This window comes from Podarcis gaigeae, assembly GCF_964106915.1.
Source record: "Podarcis gaigeae genome assembly, chromosome: 10".
Taxonomy (NCBI): Eukaryota; Metazoa; Chordata; class Lepidosauria; order Squamata; family Lacertidae; genus Podarcis; species Podarcis gaigeae.
Window position 1 is genome coordinate 23,108,736 of NC_139686.1, and position 21,023 is coordinate 23,129,758.

At 42.3% G+C, this 21,023-nt stretch overlaps 1 protein-coding gene across 7 annotated transcripts in view; it reads right to left on the minus strand.

The window, feature by feature from the left end:
- Positions 1-7,831: 7,831 nt before the first annotated feature.
- HIPK2 (homeodomain interacting protein kinase 2) overlaps positions 7,832-21,023 on the minus strand; it is a 166,983-nt gene continuing 153,791 nt past the window's right edge. For 6 of the 7 annotated variants that reach the window (XM_083699995.1, XM_083699998.1, XM_083699997.1 and 3 more), the window contains exon 15: positions 7,832-20,251. In XM_083699995.1, coding sequence (XP_083556121.1) covers positions 19,787-20,251 — 465 coding nt within the window. In that variant the 3' untranslated portion in view covers positions 7,832-19,786. Of the gene's footprint in view, positions 21,022-21,023 lie in introns of all 7 variants that reach the window. The other variant, XM_083699999.1, reaches the window with a different exon arrangement.

Below are 21,023 nucleotides of genomic sequence, written 5' to 3' on the forward strand. Positions count from 1 at the left end.
ATCACTCAAGAAATCACTCAAGGTATCTCTCAAGTAATTAAGGAACAAAAGAAGAAAAGGCACACTAGCCTGGGAACTTCCTCTCTGCCCAGAACATTGGAGGCTAGACACCACACCCCCTCTACAGTATTTATAGGAACTCAAACATTGAGATCCCGCTCTGTTCCAGTAACAAGAAGCCGAAAGCACCAGCCTGAAGATGACGAGTGAGACCTCGTCGAAACGTCGCCTAGACACCCCAACTTTTACACGGGAAGACACCCGAGGACACCAAAACCTGCATTCCTGTACCCGTGAAAATCTACGAAAGCAAATATATATATATATATATATATTACACACACACACACACACACACACACATATATTTACACACCACTTTTCCTTGTAAAAGGGGAAAAAAGTGGTTTACAAAAGATAGACTGTAAAATCAAGAAAAATATCACAACCCTACTTTAAGAATACAGTTACTAATCTTTGCACCTATATATTTGGCTAGCTGTAAATGTTTTGCACTACATCTATATACTGTATATTCAGTAAACCTTGGGGAGTCTGTCTCTGTATTGGATTCATTGCTTTATATGCAATTCTTTTACTTACACACACACACACACACACACACACACCATTATTTATTATTTACACACACACAATTGTTTCTTTTTTTTATTCTACTGTGAAAACATGGTAAGCAGTTCATAAATGAAATACATTACCATTATATATAAATATAGATTTTTGTTTTAGCAGTAAACTATAGTGGCATAACATTTCTGTCCTATAACTTGCACCACTAGCAAATGCATATTGCATGAGTTGTGTTCAAAGCATAACATCATCATCTGATGCATTTTTTTCATCAAGGTGCCAATGGCTGAGCATTTCCGGGCATTGTATCATTGTAAGTATCTTCAGGAAGGAGGTACTAACCAGGGCTAGGATATGGAACTATTATTGGTGATTTTTGTCTCAATCATTGCTGATCTTGCTACTTCATCTGGACTGCTAACCAACAGCATGAGGATCAATGCTTGCCACTGGTGGCGTCAGGTAGCAGGCCAACTGTATTGTTTTCCAATGCATGTAAATGCAAACACACATACTGTACAATACAGTCAGCCAGCCAGTTTTATAGCACATAGCCAAAGGCTGCCGCAATGTACACAGAATCATTCAACGATTAAAAGAAAATATACTGGATTGATACAAAAAACTTAAAACATTTATATTATCAAGACATTACCTACTCTAAACAGAGCTATAAAAGTACCTTAATACAGTATACAAGTTAAGACATTAAACAATAAAATTTATAAGCTAAAATTATCACATGGCCACTAATATATATATATATAAATAATGTTAATGAATACTGTTCAATACATATGAATGTAAACAGCCCAGGACTGGCAAAGCTTCCTCCTGAATCCTGGGAGAGCAGCTGTCAATCACAGCAAATATGGGAACCCATAGTTTTAACATAAGGCTTCCTATGTCGTCCCCACCCCCCCTTCCTCAAGTATAGCTAAGTGCTGGGCCAAAATATTGAATGAAATCTATTATACTGCGGGTCAAAGGGAGCCAACAAACAGCCTTTATAAGGACTGGTTTGCATAACAAGGAGTGATGGATTAAATTGTGCAGAGTTGCCTCTAATCTAAGCACCAGGGAAAGCTCCCTAATCACAAGACACATTAGCCTCCTAAATGGCTCCCCAAGATAATGAGGCAAAAATCCATCACTTCTGTTACTGGATGTTAATGGATCACAAGGCTCAGCAGACACTGAGCTGCAAGAGCATGCTTTTCACTGGCATCATCATGAGCAAGATAACCTAGACGTGAAAGTCTTCATGGGCTCCCGCATACAGGCATGCAAAGTGCCACATAAACAGCCAGGGACCCTTGTTGCCCAGGATGGAGAGACCGAGGGAGCAGAAGTGAAAAGAGCAGCTAAACTGGCAAAGCAATCCACTCGCTTGACCCAGAAATATATATACTTCTTCATTCATCCCGTTGCTCAGAGTGGTTGCCTGGCAACAGCAGCAGCACCGCTATCCATGTGTGCATAGCTTATTTTGAGCATCTGCAGGCTGGCCTGCCCTGTAGAGAGGGCAGAGAGATCCATCTCTTCAAAATCAAATACAAAGTATGTGATCGCCCTCACATATAACAATCCCCCTGCCCATGCCCAAATATGTTGGTGAGAGGAGATGGATGTAATTATACGAAAAGGCCAAGGTAAATAGACTGAGCTATTTATTCCCTAACTCTTTGATTTCAGGTTACATTTTGTTTTATTTATTAAATTTGTATAATGCCCTCTACCCATACCTTTAATGGGATGCGGGGGGCGCTGTGGTCTAAACCACAGAGTCTAGAGCTTGCCGATCGGAAGGTCGGCGATTCGAATCCCCACGACAGGGTGAGCTCCCATTGTTTGGTCCCAGCTCCTGCCCACCTAGCAGTTTGAAAGTGCGTCAAAGTGCAAGTAGATAAATAGGTACCACTCTGGCAGAAAGGTAAATGGCATTTCCATGCACTGCTCTGGTTCGCCAGAAACGGCTTAGTCATGCTGGCCGCATGACCTGGAAGCTGTCTGCGGACAAACGCCAGCTCCTTTGGCCAGTACAGTGAGATGAGCACTGTAACCCCAGAGTCGTATGTGACTAGACCTAACGGTCAAGGGTACCTTTACCTTTACCCATAGATCTCAGGGCGGTCCAGACACTTTTTTCCCAAGTTTATATTCTTTTGCACATAATGGGAAATCTTATACAATGCTTCATATATGATTTGTGCCCTGAGAGCTTGACGCAATGTTTATTTTGTTAGATTTCTCACCATCCTCATTTCACCATAAGGTCTCAGAGTGGGTTGCCACAATAAAATATCCGATGATACAACAAATGCATGATTCCTGCACCGTAGGGGGTGGACTCGAAGATCCTTAGGGCCTCTTCCAACTCAAAAATGATTGTATAGAAAAGAGTAAAACAAAACAAAAAACAGTTCCCTATATAAAACAACTGCATGCATACACACCACACAGACATTTAAAAATGATTCCACTTAAAAGAATAGCTCCAATACAGATGCAGACTGGGATAATGATCTCCATTTAAGAGACCTGTTGAAAGGGGAAGGTTTTCAATAGGTTCTGAAAAGACGAGAGAAAGTTCTGCCTCATGTGGAACAGAGGCAAATTCTTCTATCAACCTGCCCATAGGATGAGATCAAGTTAGACTCTCCTTCAGGTAGCTCTGTCACCCTGGGAGGGTTGTAAGCTGAGGTGGGGGCAGAACCAATCCAGTTTAGGGGGCTGGGCATGTGTAGAATCACACTCGCCCATGGAAAATCCCTCCCTTGACCCAGAGCCATGGTGCATGTACTGCCCAGTTGCATTGCAGTGCAGGTTGCATTGAATAAAATATTTGGGGGGCCTGCATAATTGAATGCATTATGCAGTGCACACACGTCATTTGAAAGTTACTTCTCATCACCTTTTGGGGGGGACAGCATCCACAAACATTTTATTGGGGAGCTGGCTCCTATGTTGCAATGGTTCCATCGTATTTACTGGCTCACTAAAACAGTATTGGCAGGCTGCTGTTTGGACCTACCTGTTGGGTCCTACAAGGTTCCGTCTTGCTCCCCAAGGCATTCAACATCTATGTGAAACCACTGGGAGGCATCATCCTGGGATTAGGAGTGCAGTCCCACCAACAGGCAGGTGATACCCAGCTCTTGTTTCCCCATTCCATCTGAATCAGTGGAGGCTATACAAGTGCTGGAAAAGCATCTGGAATGAGCAATGGGCTGGATGAGAACCAATAAATGGACGCCGACTCCTTACAAAATGGAGGTACTATGGCTCAGCAGTTCCCCAAGTCTAGAAACTGTGGAAATTCCCAATCCTTATGGGGTAGCACTCATCCTGAAAGAGAAGGTCCATATCTTGAAGGTATTCCTTGATGCCGCTGGAGGGCTCATGTGGCTTCAGTGGTGAAGAATGCCTAGGCCCAGCTTTGGCTGGCTGCAGCTGAAATAGTTTGGCCTCTGTTACCCATGCACAGTTAGCCTCTAATACAGACTACTGCAATGCACTCTACATGGGGCTACCCTTGAGAATGGTTCAGACACTGCTGCCGATACAGAATGCCATTGCTCAGTTTTTGTGCCGAAGCAGGGAGAGGGGATCATGGCACCTCAGTCCTCAAAACACTGTACTAGCCGTCAGTGAGCTACTGGGGCCACTTCTGGAAAACTCTGTTTAGTTTAAACCAGGAGTGGGAAACTTGTGGGCCACGAGACGTTGCTGAATTACAAGCCCTATAATCCCTGTTGGCCTTCTTGAGAGATGCAGGCCAGTTAGTGTGGCCTGTGGTCAGGGATTATGGGAGTTGTAGTCCAACAATATTTGAAGGGTCACACGTTTCCCTCGCTTGATTTAAACCATGGTTTGTTCTAACGGGCCAGGATCAAATGGTAGTTTATGATCCTAGCATATCAATAAACTCAAATTTACAGCAACCTAATCCACACAGCAGATTATTCATGGTCCAGCTTTCCTCCTCTTCACTCGCAAACAGCTTTTAAAGCGTTCATAATTGTGTTCCTATCTTTTTCGTGTTTCAAAAAAACCCTCACCAGATTTCATTTATATTCCACATTTATACAACATTCCACATGAGGAGATGGAAGGGCGAAATTTGCATCCCATTATTGCCACAGCAGAAGACGTTACGATGAACAGGAGTGTGCATGAGTTTAAAAATAGATCGAAGCTTTAGTATGGTCTACCCATCACTTAAGGAAACAGATGATTAGCATCCTCTGCTGGATGGTGGAGGACAGTGCAGAATACTGAAGTGGAAATGTGCTTAACAAAGGGACATTGTGGTGTAGAATGTCAGAAACGCCAGTACTTCCATACCAACAAAATATGAACCTGGTGAATTTCTGCCTGTCACACAATGGTTAGATGTGATCAAGCACAATTCAGTTTCAAGATACAGGTTTTGCTGCCTTAAACTGAATTTAGCTTCACTTACTTAAGGCTTTCACACAAATGTCACAGAATTTAAAGGCATTTTAGACGTTTTGGCACTACAAGTACAAAGATAAATATGCAGAACACAAATTACGGCAAGAAAACTCACCTTAGAAATATATTGCAATTGAACTTTTAATAATCCAATTTGCGTTTAATAAAAAATAAAATAACAAAACCCCAGGCCACGTGGAACGTGTTCAGTAGTAGAGCCTATGTTTTGCATGCAGCAGCTCCCAGGCTCAAGGCCTTGTAGCTCCAGGCAGGGCTGGGAGAGAGCCCTGCCTTAAACCCTGAAGAGCTGCTGCCAGACCGTGTGGACACTACTGGGCTAGATGAACCAATGCCTCTGACTCTGTATAAGCAGCTTCCTGTGTTGCTTTCTATTGCAGAGCTTCAATGAGGGAGCTGGGTATGTTTCGCCTGGGCAAAAGAGGAGACCCAGAGGAGATAGGATAGCCATTTTCAAATATCCCAAGGGTTGTCACACAGAAGATGGAGCAAGCATGTGTTTTCCTGCTGCAGAGGCTAGGACCCAAACCAATGGATTCAAATTCCAAAAAAGGGTATTCCAACTAAACATCAAGAAGTACTTTCTGATGGCAACAGCTGTTTTGACAGTAGAATGAACTCCCTCAGAAGGTGCTGGACCCTCCTTCTCCGGAGGTTTTAAAGCTATCTGTCATGGATGCTTTAGCTGAGATTCCTGCATTGCAGTGGGTTGGATTAGATGACCCTCAGGGTCCCCTTCCAACTCAACAATTCTGTGATTCTTTGATTACACTCTTCCTGGAAACTGGGATCATATTTGCGGTCGGGGGATGGGGGCAGGGAGAAGAGCACCATGTGTTTCTTCCATGAGCCCCCAGGTCTGCTGCCATTCTCTTTATAAAGGCGGAAGACAGAGATTTGGGAAGCTGCCTCAGACACACAGGGAAAGAATGCCACACCAAAAGAGAGATAAGCTGGGGGCGAGGGGACTTGGGGGGGGGCAGGGGGCAGGAAAATAATGATAAAATATTGAAAAACCAAAGGTTTTAAGATTCAAAATGCCCACCATGTTTTGGTGCAATGCCATATTCAGGAGGACTAAAAGAGAGCTGTTCGACAGTGGAATTTGCTGCCAAGCAGGGTGGTGGAGTCTCCTTCTTTGGAGGTCTTTAAGCAGAGGCTTGACAACCATATGTCAGGAGTGCTCTGATGGTGTTTCCTGCTTGGCAGGGGGTTGGACTCGATAGCCCTTGTGGTCTTTTCCAACTCTATGATTCTATGATTTTATGAGATAAACGATACTTTCAAGATATTCACTATTAAAAGAAAAATACTCATTATACTGACCGATCTTAATAAACATGCAACATTAAGAACAGTCAAGTTTCTTTGCTTCCCCTGCAGAGGAGTCAGGATTGTAAAGGGCATATGACATTCTATTTCCCCCCTGGCCAAAGGAATATTGATTGTTGCTTGCTGCCTAATTGTTAATGTTCTTAATGAATTGGTTATAATGGCTGGCCGCTTTATTGCAATGGAACAGCTGACATTAAGAGGACAAGACAGATTCTAGTCTATGTGGTTCCTGCTAGCCTGCTAAAGGAGTCACCACACGTTCACCGGCTGATTATGTAGTACAGACATGGGAAACCTGCAGCCCCACAGATGAGGGATTTTAGTTTAGAGAAAAGGTGACTAAGGGGGAGACATGGTAAGGGTTGTGTAAAACTATTCATGGCCTCTAGGAAGCAAGCAGAGAGAGAGCAGAGAAAAATGGAAGCTGAATGTTGGAAGATTCGGGACAGACAGAAGAATATACTTCCTACAGTACAGCAGTGAAGCTGTGAAATTCACTTGATATGATGCAGTGATGGGCAACGACTTGGGCAGCTATAAAACAGCCATGGACCACTTCATGCAGAGTAAGTCTCTCAATGGCTACTAGCTAGGATGGCTATGTTCTGCCTCCACTGTCAAGAGTCAGTACGTATCTGAATCCTGTTTTTTGGAAACCACAAGTTGTGAGTGTGCTCTTGCACTCAGGTTACCCTCACAGGCTTCCTGTGGTCATCTGGCTGGGCTTTGTGAGAGGAAGATGCTGGGCTTGATAGGCTTTTGGTTTGATCTTATCTTCCCCAGGTAATATTGGCTACCACTTTACTGCCAGGGTCAAGCAAATGGAAGGTCAGTGAAAGGACTTTTTGTGTGTTTCAATTGGTTTTCCAATTGAGAGATGGGAAAAGCCTGAGCCTTATCACCCATGATCAGAGTTCAGAAGAGACAGCCTCCACCCACATATCCCTAATATTACTTGTATTAATTGTTGGTGCTTTGGGAGGCCCATTTTGACTATAAAAGGGAGAGGGGATAGAGTAAACTAAATATTAAAATTGAGAATCCCAGTGGATAAAGACAGACAGAATACATAAAAATCATTTATCATTCCTAACCAATCAATCACAACTGACTAGGACACCGAACAAATTAGGAAATGAGAAAACAAGGTATCACATATCAATTGCAACTTCTCTACGATCTCCAACATTTTCTGCTTCTCCTGCATCCTATCGGGCAGGACAGATATTACAAATGGTACCTAACACAGGCCCAAGCTTCATCACATGCTGTTTCCAAGACTTTTAGAGGAAACTAAAAGCAAGCCTAAGGCTGCAATCCTGTTCTCACTTACCTGGCCGTTAGTCCCATTAAACTCAATAAAACTTTCTCAGATGCGTATAGGATAGCGATCACACCCATGCCAGTTAAAAGACTAGCAGACGATGCAGTGACTTAAAACAGTTTAATGTAATTCCAAGACAAAGTGTGATTACATTTCTACACATATACAATATGCATATGTGAGTTTACAAATTCTGATTAATAACTCGTTTCACCTCAGAGACCGAAAAAATGATCAAAAAGAAACTGTGAATAACAAGCTATAACATAGTTCACCACAACAGGGGGCCCTTTCTCACCCTACAGTTAGTAATATTACAATTAAAATAACTATATTCTTCTATAATGCTTTTTTTCTGTTAAAATCATCTCATAAATTTACAATGCTATTATTAGTTTTCAAGTCTAATATAAATTCACTCCATTTTTCTACAACGAAAATGATTATTAATTAGAAGCACACAACGTCATGATGAGAAACACAAGCATTTTTTTTCTTTTTTTTAGTAGCAAGAACTTGATTGGTTAAGAATTAGTTTTCTTGTAAAACATTCTAAAGCCAAGTAAAATATCCATTCTTATAACATACCTATAATATGAGACTAAGGAATAGGTTACATATAGTTCTACAACACGTCAGTTTCTTTTCTGGTTTTTTTTTCCCCCAAAGACATTACCAGAAGAAAACAAAACAGAAAAATAACAAAAGTGGGAGGAAAGAAAGGAAACAAAGGGGACAATTCACAGAAAAGAAAAAGAAAAGAAAAGAAACAATACACAAGAAAATACGGTTGCACACAATAATTTTCACAAAGTTTTAACATGGATTAACACTCAATACAGAACCGTACAGTGAAAGAATACAACCAACCAGGGCTTTCATGGGTTTTTTGAACTGAGATGATACTGTATCTAGAAAAAAAGCAAAAGCCTTACATATATAAATCAGGTGGAAGGGTGGGGAGGTGTCTTTCTGCGTTGGAATATATTTCAATTATTTTGCCCCCCTCCTTAAAAAAAATTTTTTTCCATGTAGTATGTGTTTTTCATTCAATTCAAAGTAGACTGGGTTTACGCGAAATTAAGAGGCATAAAACATCCCTTCAACTATGGGTTAAAAGAGTCCATATATTCACAAATACCTTCCCCAATTTTTATTTTAACTACCACAAAAAGACTCTAACGGCCAATATATCCCCTTTCTTCCTCCCCTTTCTAATAAAGCTATTATTTCCCCCTCTTTTGAAAGAAAAAAGAAATACTGATTTTGGTATAGAATTTTCAGATTATACATTCCAATTCTGTCTGTGTAAAAATTTGGCACTGGGAAATGCCTAGCTTTATCTTTTTTTAACTTCGCTGGTAAAGCACAAGGGATGAGGAGGTGTTTTCTGCACCTCAGAGAGCCGTGCTGTGGAATAACCGAGGGAAATACCACCTCAGAAAGGGAAAAAAAATCCCAACATGTATAGAGGAATAGAGAGAAGCGCTGCCTGCAACCACCCCAAAGTGAAAGCAGGGAAGGCTGCATTTCCCTTTCTGAGGAGACGGCTATGTTAAAAACTCCTTTGTGCTTTACAGACTCCAAGCCCAGGGTTTGGAAAGACAATCTATAGCCCTTTCAGTGGGGTTATGGTGATATTTCCACGACTAGCGTTGATATAAAAGGGGAAATGAGTGGTTGCTAAGGGCGGTAAAAGAGTTATTTGTTGTTAACCGTGCCCAAGGGCTAGGGAATCCCAACCTCTTCCAGTTTTCTTGAGGCCTAAAATCCTAACAGGCTTCCCATTAGGCTTTCAAAATGGCGGCACAGCCCCATGCCAAGTTCACTTTGGTAATGTGAGCTATACTGTGGAAACCATGGCTTTAAATTGGCTGAAGGGGCCGGGGGGCTCCCCCTGAATCTAGTGGGAGCAGAGGTTTTAACAAGGACCTAAAAACAATCTGTTCCTCGCCTTTTCCTTGCAACTCCTTAATCTGCCAGTGCTGAACAAATGTTAGGAACTTTGCTGAGATTGTCAGCTCCACAATGAAGCCCAGCTGTTTGGATAAAGTCATTTTTGTGCCAGTTCCTGTAGATTTATTGTCTAAAAACACCTCTTTGCCCAGCAGAACGTTTCCATTCATTGGTTACTCGGACAGTAAGAGAAAGAAACCCTCACACGTCAAACAAACATAAGTACGACGAGAAAAATGAATGCAAAAGACCGTTTGCGTCCAAACACATAATTCGCGACAACTGGTAATATGAAAACAGAACAGCATCCGATAAACTGTCATTGGCTAATAGGCAAATTAAATTTACAAGGTACTGGTCAAGTTCTTCATATTTAGCTTAGGGGGTTCCAAGTGACAAATGAGATAGACTGCATGATTACAGAATTATACAGCACTGCCTGTCATTGTTTCTCAAAACAATCCAAGGATTTGTTCTCAGTACTTGAGGACTTAATCACAGGTTTCCCAGCTGTGAGACATGTGCATGGGTTGCTGGTAGCTAGTCCTGCATTTTAAGATTTCCATGGATACAGCTGCCAATTGATCAACCCTGGGGGCGTTGGGAGAGGCATACCAAGTGCAGGGCTTCCAAAAATTTTCAGGGACAGGTAAATGCCTAATGCACCTGTGATCCACGATTGCCATTTTTACAAGGTAATTCTAAGCAGACAGTTCTGCTTCCATGATTATGAAGCCGGCAAGCCTGCAGCATTACCCATCTGTGTGTTCACGAGCTCCAAGCCACTCGCTATACAATACGCCGCTTGCTTTGAATACTGGGTTCTCACAATGGTTATGTCTGTTCAGGTTAAGATTTCAGCGGTTTTAACCCCACGCTTTACTCAGAAGCAAGTCACAATGTGTTTGTTGGTAAGTGTGTTTAGGATGGAAGCCTAAAGGAAAGAGCTAGCTGGAAATTATTGTGCTTCCTGATTTGTCCCCAAGAGCTTCAATTATTATTTTCTTCCTTCTTAATTAAAAAAGAAATAGGTCATTTGTTGGGCTTTACTTGTTAATATGTACGGAGTGATTTGCTCCTCTTAACTTTGGAATTATCTGGTCTGACCTTCTACCTACTATGTTATATCTCAGAACAGAATGTACACATTGAAGACACAGTTCTACTTAAAAAAGAGAAAGAAAGCGCAAAAAATTAAAACGTTAAAGGGACAGCAGTGTTGAGATTCTGAAGGTATAATTAAAACAGAACATTTAGTTAGAAAGTACCAGTTTCAATGTAAACTATAAAACATCGTAACTATAAAATGCAACCAGAAAATGTTTAGTAGCCACAGTCGGTTGTTCAGTTCATATTGGTTTAAAATGTGTTTCATTACATATCTTCGAGAAGGTCGAAGCACTTTACAGTAGCAATGAACATATATAATTACATGTGCATTTCAATATCACAATTAATTAAAATACATAAAAGAGTAATTTAATCCTTGGTTTCATTGTTTTATTTTTAAAGAATCACTCAAAGCAACAATGACCAGGGTGGGCATTTTAATATATATATATATTTAATCCCAAATTCAAGCTGGCTACATGTTTGTTTTTATTTTTAAAGGCTAAAACCAAGATGAATGCCCACGTTTGAGGTAATTATTGCCATTAGGTCACAGTTTTTTTTGTAAGAGAAATATTTTAATCCTTCTTTATTTATAAAACAAAGTGTTGATCAAAATTCTGGAATCCTTGTTGAACCAACAGGGATCCAGAATCCTGATCAGGTGGGTTTGCTTCCAATGGAGTCAGTGAGCTCTAGAAAGTTAGAAACATCTAGAACACAGAGTCTACTCTAGAACCATAGCAAAGAAGCAAAAAGGAAAAATACAAAAGGTAGTGTTAAAAATAATAATAAAGATGGATGGCAAATGCATATATTTTCTAATAGAAATTCCAGACCAAAGTATTTCAAATTTCCTCAAAATGTACTGGCTTTTTAAAAAGTTCTGTTATTATTAGCTCTACCCCAGCACCTTTAGTTCTTAGCTTTGTCCTGAAAGTGAGACATTTCATTTGCTTTCAGCAGTGTTGCCCCACCTCTTTCATGACGGACGGACGGAAGGAAGGAAGGAAGGAAGGAAGGAAGGAAGGAAGGAAGGAGAGGCCTATGGGTACCATTCACAGAGATATTTGTGCGAACTGGCATGGAACTTCCCCTACAGCTGAAGAGTTAGACTAGAGATGCCACAATTTCTATCAGTGCAGTAAAAACATCACATTGGGGGGGGGGGATGCTTTTAGTATTGCCTTTCTTAGTTTAACTACATTAAGCAAAAGATTAATATACACCTTTTCTTTTCTTAATATGCACACAAAAGTCTGGTATAGCAGCACTGCTAAAACTGGAAGGACAATACTAACCCGTACATAAGAAACGAGAGTTTCACTCTTATTTGCTATATTCAGAAAAAACAACCTATCGGAGGCTCCTGACAACTTCTGCCCACTCAAAATGACACACTTGCTACATATATGTTTCCTTCTTTTTTCCGTTTTGTTTGTTTACATTCAGTGGTATTATTATTCTTCCGCTGGCCCAGCTTGGCAAATCCTGCAAAATACACAGGCACCTAACGCCCTGCAAATACATAAATATCCCTGTGTGGTTATTCCCCCACACCACTGAGTAAGAACAGGGGAAAGTATCTGCAGAAGCAAGCTAAATTCTTCAGCCGACTGATATGAATCCAACCCTTATGACGACAATGATTTAAAGAAAAGCTACAACACGACCCAGCCACCGAGTGCGAGGGTAGAACAGAGCAGCATACCCATAAGGGCCATTTCCCAATGATCTCTCACCGTGGCCCGGTACTAGAGCAGCAGAAATCAGCTTTGCCTGACGTGAAATATTGCATAAGTGACCTGGAACTCAACAACGCATTATATAATGTCACTATAGTACGGAGTTGGATGGGGGGGGTACCTTGCTCTATCTGATTGACACCTCTGGGTCAAGAAAGTCTTAGCTTATGCACCAGGTGTTTTATACAGTAAGGTAAGACAACAGTAAGACGATGAGAACTGGAAGTGTGGCTGAAGAGTGCCTAGTCCTCCCTTTCTCCCGCTGCAGGTGCAAAGACCAATAGTGTGTAGGAACCGAACAAAAACCAGACACAGGAAGGGGCAGAGAATGCCACCTGCCCCACGGCAGCATTTATGAACCTGGTGCCTTCGTGGTGACCCACAGCTCCTATCAGCCCCCAAATAGGGGGCATCTCTAGAGATGGATTATCTTTACCAGCACTGGCACAAAACTTCACCTAGTCACAGTAAGGTTTGCACAGCAGCAGCAAATAGGACCGAATTCTCCCAAGCAAACTTCTTCAAATGCAATATGTTAAAATGTTAAAAAGTGTGACAAACGTGGAAGAACAGAAAGAAAAAATGGCACTCCGTAGCATGTCTTGTCCGAAAAGTCACAACATGTGCCTGGGGAACTTTGAATGGGCAGAGACATACTCTAAGGTACATATTTATTCATTTTTTTCTTTGGTTAAAGAGAGGCATGGGTTTAAATTTTCCTTCAAGTTTGGTAAACCATAATTTATTTCAAGCCAAATTTTGAGGTATAGTCCCTTAAGAAAACAATGGATGGGAGACAGAAGCATTCCTTCACTGGCCTGTGAGCTAGTATGAAGGGGAGGGTGGGAAGATGAAACTATTAGTAATCATGTTAAGTACAGGGTCAAATTCACTGAAACTGGAAGAAGTTCAAAACAATGAGTAGACATGTACTGTATAGGATTGTGCTGTCAGCTGATAAAAGATTTAGGGAAGAAATTACCCAGGTCTCCAATGGCATTGCTTCCATTCATTAAGCAAGCAGTTCCTTCATTGCATACTGTCATTTGAAACAGTACAAACTGTTAAGAATTGCAAAATAAAAATAATCTGTGCCTCCTTCCTACGCGAGGAAACTGCTATGGGTAAAGGCTTATTATATCACTGTGTTAACATGAAAATGTACACTTTTAGAGGGCAGCAACCTACTCCATTTTACAGGCTGCTTCTTTCCAAAGTTCACACTACATTAAACCATTTCTTCTCTGAGGCGCTGCAATTTTACTATGCACTCCTATATACCCCTACACGGAAGAAAGCCCCATGGAGCTCAATGGGACTTTCTTCCACAGAAGTGTATCTAGGATTTCAGCCATGATTTCACCTAGATGCTAGTACTGTTACACCACTGTTATTAAACAGTCACTTCCTCTCATGGGTTTTAACCAGACGTCTTCATGGATCCACAACAAGCCTCCAAAGGACATGCCCCAAACAGCAATATTTCCTTCTCACTCCCTTCTTTCCAGTTGACTCCAGCAAACTAAATATAAAATAAAAATAAAAACACCAGCACCTTACTATGATTGTGTTTTGTTTTTTTAAAAAAAGGTTCAGAAAAACACTGTTTGCATCTCTGCCTGTAGAAGAAACTCACAGTTCTCCTTTAGTACTGCAAACGTCAATTTCATCTATGGATGCTTGATTTAGCTACTTTCTCGTTCACTCTGGCCTCTAAACTAATCCACCCTCTGACCAGGCTGAGATTTACAGTCAGTCCTTTTTCCAACCTAGCTTGAGAAAAACACACATCTGCACAGTCTATGAATTTGTCGCCGCTACATCCGAAGCACTTCAGTCTCCTGTTGTATAAAATCAGAACCATTTTATAGTGAAAAAGAGAGCTGCGTGCACAAATATCAAAAACAAAGCAAAATACACAACTAGAACATTTCAGTCTATGTAATTAAAACCAATCCTTTCTTGCCACAAACCAGTCAATCACTTGCATTCCTGATAAACCAATGGAGATGAATTAATCAAGTATGGCCTAATGGTGCTCTTGAAGAAGATGCTCTGCAAAAAACAACAACCCCATGTTGTAGAAGAGAATTAACATTCTCAGTTGAGTGTTAAAAAAGAGAATAGGATGGAGGTTCTTAAAAATATAAATACCATCTTTGTGTACAACTAGCAAAACTTTAAAACATCACAAGTATCAATAAGAATTAATTACGAACAGAAAGCATTAGGTCCTTAGGGAAGGAGGATATGCAGACTATTTTTGCCACACAATCAAGCTTTTAATCTTGAGCAATGATCAAGGACAGAACAGACAACCATACCTTAGACTCAGTTTCTGAGTTTTTCAGTTTTCAACACTCAACAGCTCCAGTCACCGAACCATGCACTTTCTTTAACTGGCACCATAAATATTATCACACTTGGGTGAAACTGCACAACCTCCTCACTGAATTTCTTAAAGTGGAAAACTTAACTACAAATACTCACACCTTCAGCTGATTACAGGACTGTAAAGCATTCTCTGAGTGGTGCAGCCAGAACAGGATTTTGGGGCAGAAGTCTAGGATCCCACTCACAGAATGTGCAGGAAGGCCCCCAAATGCAGCAAGCCGTATCACATTATGATCATACATTGGAAGTCGAACGGAATCTGTTCCAGAAGTCCGTTTGACTTCCAAAATGTTCAGAAACCAAAGCGTGGCTTCTGATTGGCTGCAGGAAGCTCCTACAGCCAATCGGAAGCCGCGCCGGATGTTTGGCTTCCAAAAATCGTTCAAAAACCAGAACACTCACTTCCAGGTTTCGATCGTTCAGGAGCCGATTTGTTTGGGAGCCAAGGCGTTTGAGATCCAAGGTATGACTGTATAAAATAAGCGACCTTAACACATGCTACCATCTCAAGACGAGGCCCCACAAGACCATTCAGAGCCAGCGCGTCTCATCACTTGAGGCAAAACAGGAACCGCTTGGGCTGCAGCTGTGCTGCCTGCCCTGCCTCTGGCAGAAGTAGTGGGCAGGCAAAGTGCCCACAGGGATGCCGCCTCAGGGGATTTTGCTGCCTGAGGCAGCTGCTTCACTCCACCTCATGGGTGGGTCGGGCTTGAGACCATTAAATCCAGAGTCTTAACATCCCCACCGCTTTCAACCTGGTAATAAAGCCTTGCTTATTAAGTTCTTTGATATCAGAGCAAAGCATCAGACATCAATTCCTATAAGGCAAGGTCAGTCTACATGATTCCAGTATCCTTCTTAAATCCAGTTCTGAAGCTAGAAGTAGATGTTTGGCTTGTGCCTAAAATAACACACTTCTGAAATAACATAAAGGTATCAGAAACTGCAATGGTATGCCATTGTTTAGCAGTCACAATATGGCACCGTTCAGACCTAATGGGGGGGGAAATGATTTCCTGCTATGTGAGTGAGGTGCAGCAAGCCTTGGGGTTACACACTCTCTCTCCTTCCCTTCTCCTCTCTCATGCACCAGAAAAGGAGATTTAGATACACGTTTCAGATTTTAACCTACCCACAGTTCCTTGCTGTGTTCAAACTCAGGGAACTGAAGCTTGCTTAAACTACAGTTAGTGAGAACAGGCCAAAATCAAACCATGATTTCAGATCCTGGCTTGTTCTCACTAACCAGAGTTTCAACAAACCACAGCTTCCAGAGTTCAGACATGATAGAGTTAGCTTAAAACAGGAATGCTTCTGAGCAACTCCTTGCTTGTGTGGAAAAAAACAGTGAGAAGGGGGAAACCTGAGAGCCCAGCACTTGCCACAGCTCATTCACTTAGCAGGAAACCATGGTTTCCTGTTACAACTCTATAATCCTGCTTCTTCCTTCATGTGATCTAGACTAGTTTCTCAACCAGTTTCCCTGTTCCTCCCTTTCCCTGCGAATCCTACATGTGTAACAAGCATTCTGATGCCACTGACACGGGGGGAAAAACCCTACTTAAATAACAACCAATCCCCTATTTAGAGAGAATAATAATAATAATAATAATAATAATAATAATAATAATAATACAAAGATGCGGGAATGCATGTGCAAGAGTAAAACAAGAGGAAAACATAATTATAACACATTAAAATTAATAACAATCATACAACAACAACATAAGAAAATTCTTCCTCTCAATGACACAAGCAGCATGAAGCTTCCACTCTAGATGTGATAGGCTAGGGAAGGAATGAAACGTGTTACACTGAGAAATTGGGGGAAATTATTTAATGGGATAGGAACTGGAAAGAGTTTTCTCCAGAATGTGAAAACGTAAGGTGCATGAACCAATGAAGGATCAGACTAGGATTTACATTATTACGTTTAGGGGGAGAAGGAAGAAAACAAGAAAACCAAATGGTGCTTGGTTTTAAAAGAGAAAAAAGAGGGTTGATTTGAGGGTTTTGCCGTAGGAAAACAACTGTGTCCAACCAAGTATTCATGGTGAGAGCTCTTCCTCACTCCCTCCAGGCAAAACACGAGTGCCCGCTTCAAGATATTACAACTGTGCTTGTCTTTCTTGCCAACTTACCTCTTGAGAAACCTTTTCGCCTTTACCACTTCTGGGATCCCTCCCTCTTCTCTCAGCTAACTGACCTGCCATATCCCAACATCTTACCATATTGCCTAAACACTCCTTTGTCTGAAGTCACAAATACAGCTGTAGCGGTACTGAGCAGCTATGCAGGCAGACAGGCCTCAGACCACCGATACAAGTACATCTCCACAGGGAACAAACGACGACGACAACAACAACAATAATAATACTAAGCACTGACACAGCAGAAGCACCCACTTGCATTGGTGTAGCGTTTTACGGTTTCCCTCTAACCTTCAAAACTTTGCTTCATGGTATGAAAGCTTCTCTTTGGAAATCTGTTTTGTTTTTGTTTGTTTTAAAAAAAGAGCGTTCAGATTATTTGGAGCTGAGGATACAGAGCCCAGATAGGAAACCTGAACAGTGATTAAAACAAAATATCCACTATACGAATGTGATTGGGGGGGGGGGGGAATGAAGAAAGCACCATGTGAGCCACGATGTGTTTCATCACTGTGTCTCCAAGTCAGGCTTAGCGCCAGCATTTCATGAGCAAAGGACCTTCGGAACACACTGCCTAGAAGTGACCAACCCCCTACGGCCGGGCATTGGGCTCAGGCCTTTTGCTAAAGTTGCGTAACCCAGTTCAAAGTAGCGCCATTGGCTTTGCCCAGCTGCCCAAGTGCCAGTGCAAGCACTTCTCCAGAAAAAGAGCAACTGCTGGAGCAAACCTGAGTCTGATGCTCTAGAAACAAGACCTCCCAATTCTCTTATTTCTTTTTCCCCCACTGAAAGCATTCAAGTGAATATATATATATATAGTCTGTCCCAGCTAATCACCTCCCCAGTCCAGACATAGGAATATAACATGAGGTACTACGTGTGTCTGATCCAAAGCAAGCCTGCTCTCACTCACCCACCCTCTTCTTCTTCTGTTTATGCTTTAGTAAGAATACTAAGCTGCAAAGAATTGCCCGGGTGGCAGAACTAAGCATCCTGACAGAAAGCTAAATCTGAAACTCCACCAACAAAACGGAACTACTTGGAAAGCTGCTTTCGGGCCTAAAAGCCAGTCTGGGTCCTTTCAAATTCCCATTTCCACTTTGCTCCAGTCAAATTCCACACCACCCCTCTCCCTCGACCTTTGCAACTTACCCAATAAAGATGAAAATAATAATAATAAGAAGAATAAAAAAAGTCTAGAAGAAGGAAAGCAACAATAAAGAACAGTCAAAAGAAGAAAAAAGAATTGAGATTAATTTCCAACCAGCCTCAGTCAGTTTCTAGGCGTACCAGTGGAAGTAAACCCTTAAAACTGCAACTGTAGTTTGGTAAGGCACTACAAGGGAATGATGTAAAACTAAGACTGTGACAGTTTGCAATGGCTGTGCTGAGGACCACACCACAAGAGAAGGCAGCATCAGTGCGCCCATGCGCACATTCACACATACACACACTCTCACACTCACACACACATATATACCTGGACAATCACATTTGTTACATGCCTATGTTATATCACTTTTTTGTGCAATCACATTGAGGAATAGTCTATTGGTATCATTGGAATTTAACACAAAGTAGAAAAAAGGGTGTTATGTGTCATATAGTGCTACATTCTACCAAGGTCAAGCTAGAACTACTCCTACACTAACAGCCCAATCCTAAACATTTGGGTTTGTGTTATATCTGCTCACAATACGGGACGGCAATGTCACGGCAACGTTAGCGTGGCACCATGCTATGTGGCGCTGTGATGGATTAGCTACCAAACACAGTCCCAACGTATGCATTTATCTGATGGAGCAGGGAACGTTAGGATTGGACTGCAAACGGTGAAGGGTTACCCAAAAGGAAAGAAAGAAAGAAAATATTCCAAAGTAAAGAAGATGAGATTCTATTGTACATTATTAAATACGCTTTTCTTTTAAGAACAACAATTCTCAGGGATTTATCCAGGGTGCTTAGAGTAAGAACAAATATCTCTGTTGCCCCTGATTTCACCCAATAGTGTTTTCTGCTTGGCATGTGTGTGTGGGTGGGTGTGTGGGTGGGTGTGTTTCTCTAACCTGCCCCTGCTGCCAAGCCTGAGAATGAGGGAGCTGGAACAGTCCAAGCACCCTTCATCCTATGCTCGCCCCCTCCCAACAGAAAACACATCACACTTTTCATTGTTCCTTTATTTTGGGTTACAGCAACCAGTGCAAATGACAAAAGTGATAACCCTTTTGAAATTCTGGATAAATCCCTAATTTGTATGCTTCTTGGTTTTAATTTAAAAAATATATATACCCAAACACCTATGAAACCTTGTATTAGGAGGTTCTGAACAGCAAATTCCTAAACGTAGTCAGATGAAAATAATCTGTAAAAGTTCTACTGGGGAAGTTATCCAAAAACGGGACCAGACAACGATGGCCCCTTCCACTTCTCCCACTACGTAGTTTGGTGCAGAATGTTTTATTTGTTTTTGTTTTTTGTTTTATCTTTTTTCTGTTCTTTTTCCTTTTTTAAATAAAAAGCGCAGGACTGGCATCGACTCAACTCTCCTTCCGCCTCCTCAAAGTCTCCTCTGTTCAAGTTCCGTTTGAGCCTCCCATTTCATTGTTTGCTCGCTTGCGGTGTCCTTCAGAACAAAAGCAGCCATGTTTCCCTCTCAGTGTGTGCCGCCGCCGTTTCCCCATTTGCCGCCCTCTCATTCCAGCGTTTTAGATGTAAGGGTACTGGTTGACCTTGGTTGGGCTCAAGGGGTATCCAGTGTAGACAGAGGCTGGAGACGCACTGATATAGGTCTGGTGGGCAAACTGAGCCTGATACTGACTTGGGTGGATGGTGGGCGATGGAAGGACGCGAGGGCCCATGCTGACGGGAACCTGGTGGACGATGCTGGCTGGGTATGTGGTGTGCTGGACAGCGTGGCGGGCCGACCCCTGGGAAGCCACCAAGTGGGCCACCGTCCCCGTCGAGCCCAGAGCCGCCGGCGCAGTGTATGTGTAGAGATGAGGCTGCGTGGGGAGGTGAGCAGCTGCAGCCGCGGCCAGGTGGGGGTGGACCGTACCGTGGCTGGGGCTGTTGTGTGGGAAGGAATAGGGTGCCTGAGCAATTGTCGGAGTGATGTAGGCTTGCTGCCGCCGGTGACTCCCTGTGCGATCCGTCGTGATGTGCTGCTGGGCCTGTTCAGAGAGGAGCGCCAACAAAACAAGGGTGAAGTTTTAATCGCCACTGTTCTCAAGCACAACAGCATCCTCTCGGGAGGCTTAAATCTCAACCTATTTTCTATCCCTTTCCATCATGCACAGTTTCTGGATTTCTGGCTTCTCTGATGGTTGCAATCTCTCTCTCCTCTGCCTGGCAAATTGCATTTCCTGCAATGCTGCAACCATCCACTGGTCCCACTCCTGCAAGGAATACCTGAAATACCTGTATGAGTGCTCAGTTCCTAGCTGGGATGCACGAGCACCCTGAAATTGTCTAAAGAGAGACCCCAGCATTCAAGATGGCAAGATGCTCTTCTTGCAAGGTGGACTGGCCACTGTCACTCTTGTCATTCTACCTGTGCCCCTTGCCAGCAGCCGGCAAGATTTCTGGGCCTCACCAATGGTTGCAGGCGCCCAAACTTGGCACTCACTTTCATGAACATCCTTTGAAAAGATATATTAGCTCTGTTCCCAACCTTACTTCCTAACTCTTGGGTAATCCAAAAGGCAGCAGCTTCAGGCTGAAGAACAAGAGAGGGGGAGAAGGAACACAAGGCTTTCCCACCTTGTCTGCTGAGAAACTCTCAAGTAGCAGTAGCAATTCTGTCGAGCTACCTGAACTGTTTCCCTCCCACCCAGTTGTTGTAATAGTCACTTTAATTACTAGTGGCTGGTTTCTTTCTTCCTCCACCCTCACCACCCTTTTTTCCCTTGCATGCCATGCCATGCCTTTTCAGAACGTAAGCCT